Here is a 5,349-nt window from a genome sequence, read left to right on the forward strand (position 1 = left end):
AAGACTAAACTTTATCTGTAATGACTTCTACAGAAGACAGCCGAGGGCCTAGTAGACATCATTCAACACACAACAATCTCAAGCGGTATTTCATATTCTGAGAGTTAATCTAGTGATTTTAACGGTAATATTGACTGACTGACCAGTGATTCTTTGTGTTCCATGCATGAAGACCACACTTATCTAGTAATGACTTCTGCAGGAGATAGCTGAGGGCCTAGTAGACATCATTCAACCCACAACAACCCCAAGTAGTATTTCATATTCCGAGAGTTAATCTAGGGATTTTAACGGCAGTAATGACTGACTAGTAACCCGCTGGAATCCATGCAAGTAGAAGTTTCTGCACGTGCTGCCAGAATGAAGCGAAAGAAGACAGTATCTTCCACTTCCTCTGACATTGCTCCACCCTAGCAGATAGAATGAATCTGTTAGGTAACAACTTCTTGAATGAACGGATTGATCTATCGGAAGTTGATATCCGAATGATATTCATGCGGCAAACTGGTTTTGTTAAGGAAACCAGAATACTTAGGTCAAAGTGTTATAATACGCTGATCGTTTTCTCTCATATTAGGTATCAATATACTGAACTCAAGTGTGCTCCCAGTAAAGGCATATTGAGAACTACCTGCTAAACAAGTCTATATGGATTTGCTTTTTCAAAATTGGAGAACTCCAGTACAAATTGTTTTCCTAATAAATTTTATTCACATGGTAATTCCCTATTATTGTCTATTGCTAGTGCGTCCATTTTGTTTTAAATATTCTTAAGTGGTTTCGATAAAATTTTAAAGTTCTTAAGCGATATATTTTCTAAGATATACAAATTATATATTATTTTTATATAGGAGGTGTCACGCCCACTTTATTGTTAATGGAGAGTTATAAAAAGATTTATAGATAAATCTATTTCCGATTTAAATTTCCCATAAAATTCATTTTCTTTAAAAGACATTGCTATAATGATTCACCTGTTTTATAACATTTGTATGTATATGTTATCACCCCACTAGCTGACTAATAAAATTTAAGCAATTGCCAAAAGACCCCCAATTAGTGTTTAGTACTAATATAATCAATTCCATATAAACTCTCTGAAAGCTAACTAAAGGGGGGGGGCGTCAGCTAACGAATATTAAGTTTTGCAGTTATAAACAAAAGAATTGATTAGAACTAAAAAAAAACTGCTTTAGTGGATTTAATGATTACTAGCCCCAGCTATAAATAACATTTTCTTTTTTTAAACATTATTCAATATAATGGTCTTTCTATAAGTGTTGCTATCTCTGTCGGACAAAAAAATATCTATTTTTTCCTGATTTTTAATGTTTTTTTATCAAAACCATTAAATGTCATTATTAGCGCCTTTTAAAGGTTCTTATCAATTGGAAAACACTTGAACCATTCTGCTGCTGTTGTTTTTTTTTTTTGCAATATTTTATTTTATTTTTTTTGTATTTATTCGATTCAACAAATTATATTGACTTTATTGAAGTGCTACTTGTATGTTCGCATTCAGTTTGTTTCACATAGTGGTGAATATCGCGTGTAAAATTGTTATAGAAAAATAAAAAAAGGAAAACAATTATAAAAAAAAAAACAGTTACTGCAGATTGTTAACGGAAAAAAGAGCATTACTTGTTCCAAGTATTTTTTACTAAAAATCAAAAAGTAAAGATTGTTTTAAGATTTTTTTCTCTAAAGTAAGAAAAGTTTTTCTTTATTTTTTCATAAAAAGTAGTTTAAGTTGCGTGTTGTCTGCCATGTTTTTCAATTGTTTTTAGTTGTGAAGATTTTAAAAGAAGTTTATAGTCAACTTGTTTGATTTTTATTTAATGTAAGTTGACTTGTTAAAATCAAATTGATTTAACTGTTTAATTGTAGCTTAAATTATGAAGTGCTTTTTTAATAACTTCTTTATTTGCCCTCTTTAAGATACAAAAGTGATAAAAAACTATACTTTGTTAAGCTGTCAATAATAAGTGCAAAAAGCAATATATAAGATTTTTATCTTCAACTACAAAAGCTCTTTAAACGTAACAGTACCAGAACATAAATTGTTATTGAGATGTCCTTATAGAAACATTGAAATCAAATTTTCATGTAAATCGAAACACAATTTTGTTTCAAATTTTTTTAAAACTAAAGCTTTTAATTGTTTTTCTTTTAACTTCTGCAAATATATAAAAAAGTGAAAATATTTTTTTGTATTTTATAAAAGCTTTTTCTTAAAAAGTAAAAAAAAACTTTTCAAAAAACCCATTAACATTTCTAATAATTTATATTTTAAAACCTTTTTCCGAAAATCGGTTTTCTTTACACTCTTAACAAAAAAATTATAAAAAAAGATTAAACCTTTAAAAAAACGCTTGATAAAACCTTAAAAAAGCTTTTTTAAGTTAAAAACATATTTTTGTAAAAATAGTTTTCTAAAGATCACTGGAAACTTTTATTGGTACTTAAAAATTTCCCGATAACAACTTTTTTTCTTTAAGTTTTTAGAAAACAGTTTTTCAAAAAAACTTTAAAAAGTTGAACAATTCTGGTAAAAGCTTCTGAAAACTGTGTGATGATAAATACTTTACACTTAATGAAACTGCTGATAAAAGCTTTTAAAATTGTTGTTTTCCAAAGATTATTTAAAATCTTTATTATTTATTAGAAATTTTTTGATCAAATATTTTTTACTTAAAGCTTTTAGAAAAGCATTTTCAATATTAATAAATTTCTTAATAAAATCTTTAAAAAAAATCAAGAATTGTGTTTTTTTTTAATTTAAAAACATTTTTCTGTTAAACTTCTAAAAGTTTTTATAAAAGCTTTTAAAAAGTTTGCAACCTTTTTCTGAAAACTGTCTAAACTGATAAAAACACCTTAAACTCTTTTGATAAAAGCTTTAAAAAGTATTTTTGATAAAATTGGAACTGCGTCAGATAAAGCTTTTATGATTTAAAAACAATTTTTTTTTGTCAGAAATTTTTTCCTAGATCTTTTTCTTCTTTAAAGTTTATTTTAATAAAAACTATTTTCGTAAAAACTTTAGCACACTTCTTAAACAATTTTAAGGATTTTTTTTCGTGAAAAACCTGTTCCTTTAAGCTTTTTCCAAACATATTTTTCGTAATTAAACCCTTTCTGATGAGAGCCTTTTAAAAATACTTACAGAAACTTAAAACGCATTTAAATAAAGCTTAAAGTTCAAAAATAGTTTTCTTAAAAAGCTTAAATTAGTAATTATAGCTTCTATTATAAAGCTATTATTAAAAGTTTATATAGTTCTTATTATTGAAAAAAGCTTTTAATAACCCATTAAAAGCTTTTTTCGAAAAATAAAAAAAAAATTTTGTAAAAACAGTTTATTAAAAGTCTTTAAAAGCCTTTATTAGGAATAAAAGCTTTTTGGTTAAACATTAAAAGCTTTTTGGCAATTTTTAGTTTCTGCAAAAGCTTTCTTGCTAAATTTGTTTATTTCTTTGTCACGACTTCTTTATGTAAAAACAGTCTCATAAAGCTCTTAAGAAACCTTTATTAGTATTAAGACATTTTTTGGTGAGAATTTTTATGAAAAGCTAAACAAATTTAAATAAATTTGAAAAATCGTTGGGAAACTTCTATTAACAAATAGAGTTTTAAAAAGTTTATAAAAACTTTTGAGTTAAGCTGTTATTAAGGTATTTTTATTTATTTGAATTATACTGATACAAGCTTAAAAAATTGGATGGATTTCTAATAAAAGCTTTCTTTTTATAAGTGTAAAATTTTTTCCTATAAACTTCTATTAAAGCTCTTAAAAATTTCTTAAAAACAATTTGTAAAAACTTTTCTTTAAAGATCTAAAGAAACCTTTATTATAAATTAGAACTTTTCTGTTAAAAGTTATTAAAAAAATTTAAAATACTTCCGACAAAAGCTGTTAGAAGTTTAAACATTTTCAAAGAAGCTGCACCTTTAAAGCTTTTTTTTAAAAAGCGTTCGTAAAGTTGTATTAAAGTGTTTTTCAGTGAAAAAAGCTGGTTTTTCTGATCCATTTTTATGGGATGCTCCTAATAAACATAAAAGAGTGTCTAAATGTTTAAATGAATGCGTATGAGTGCAACAAACAAATGTCTTTAAACAGGATTTTCTTTATAAATCCTTATTGTGGTTGACTGGTTGCAAAGAATTTTCTTTATTTCTTTAAAATTTGTGTTTTTTTTATTGAATATATGCCATTTGCAATGATTCTTTTTAGTGCTAAGAGTTGTTGATAGCTTTCATTGATAGAAAATAAGAAAAACTTGTAAAATCAGCAAAAATCTAGTACAAAAGCAGAATATTAAATTAAAATGAAAATTTTTAAGAAAATTAATATTTATCAGAGAATTTCTAAAGTTTATTTTAAATTTAATAAACTAATTTTAAAAGAAACAACTAAACTTTTTATTAAAAATATACATTTTTTTTATTAATTTTCTTTCTCTTAGTTTATGTGTATTTAAACAATCAATAATGTTTAAATTAACATTTCCAGCATATTGCAGCTTGTCTTCAGCAACTTTGTTTTCACAAAATATGTTTGGTTGTCGTAATCGTTTCGTATTATTAATATTTTCATTATTATGCACAATAATTGTATTAACTCAACAAGCTGTTGCTCTAACCATACCAACATCACAGCGCGCATCTGGCTCCTCGCCATCCTTTTCCACAGCTTCATTCTCATCATCGGAGTCATTAGTGATGATTTTGCCACAAGTTAATGCGAGTGAAGGCAAGATGTTATCTGTTTTAGAACAGGAAACTAGTTTCAACAATAACAACGATAATATGGCGGTGTTGGTGGATGTTTTAACACCTGGCCAACAAGTTATTAATGCAGTACCTGATAAAGGTAAGTTTTTTTTCAAATTAAATTTGTTTTAGTTGTATGTATTTGTTTTTATTTGAGATTTAATAATAATGAAATATAAACAATATAAAAATAATTATGCTTTAAGTAGTTTGTAGTTTTTATAATGATTTTGTTTTTGCTTTTCCTTTTTGTGAGCTTGTTTGCAAAATATTTTTAATCGCGTTGTAATAATCAATAGATAATTTTTAAAATACTTGTTCAAGGACTATTTTGTTTTTACATTTACAGATTTTATAAAAAGGGAATTCATAGTTTTGTGACGAATTGAACATATCCTTCACCAAGTTAGTAAGTTAGTAAGTTAGTCAGTCAGTCAGTCAGTCTGTCAGTCTGTCAGTCAGTCAGTCAGTTAGTAAGTTAGTAAGTAAGTAAGTTAGTAAGTTAGTAAGTTAGTAAGTTAGTAAGTTAGTAAGTTAGTAAGTTAGTAAGTTAGTAAGTTAGTAAGTTAGTAAGTT

General features: G+C 26.2%; 1 protein-coding gene and 1 long non-coding RNA gene across 4 annotated transcripts in view; one reads left to right on the forward strand and one right to left on the reverse strand.

Moving 5' to 3' along the window:
• The window catches only part of LOC124420153, a 1,257-nt gene extending 1,180 nt beyond the window's left edge, over nt 1-77 (reverse strand). For all 3 annotated transcript variants that reach the window (XR_006941074.1, XR_006941072.1, XR_006941073.1), the window contains exon 1: nt 1-77. This exon is cut by the window's left edge and continues 283 nt beyond it. This is a non-coding gene — a long non-coding RNA (uncharacterized LOC124420153).
• A 503-nt stretch (nt 78-580) lies between these two features.
• The window catches only part of LOC111688351, a 6,390-nt gene continuing 1,621 nt past the window's right edge, over nt 581-5,349 (forward strand). The window contains exons 1-2 of the mRNA XM_046952460.1: nt 581-717; nt 4,514-4,873. Coding sequence (XP_046808416.1) covers nt 4,555-4,873 — 319 coding nt within the window. The 5' untranslated portion in view covers nt 581-717; nt 4,514-4,554. The remainder of the gene's footprint in view (nt 718-4,513; nt 4,874-5,349) is intronic.

This window comes from Lucilia cuprina, chromosome 5 (assembly GCF_022045245.1).
Source record: "Lucilia cuprina isolate Lc7/37 chromosome 5, ASM2204524v1, whole genome shotgun sequence".
NCBI lineage: Eukaryota > Metazoa > Arthropoda > Insecta > Diptera > Calliphoridae > Lucilia > Lucilia cuprina.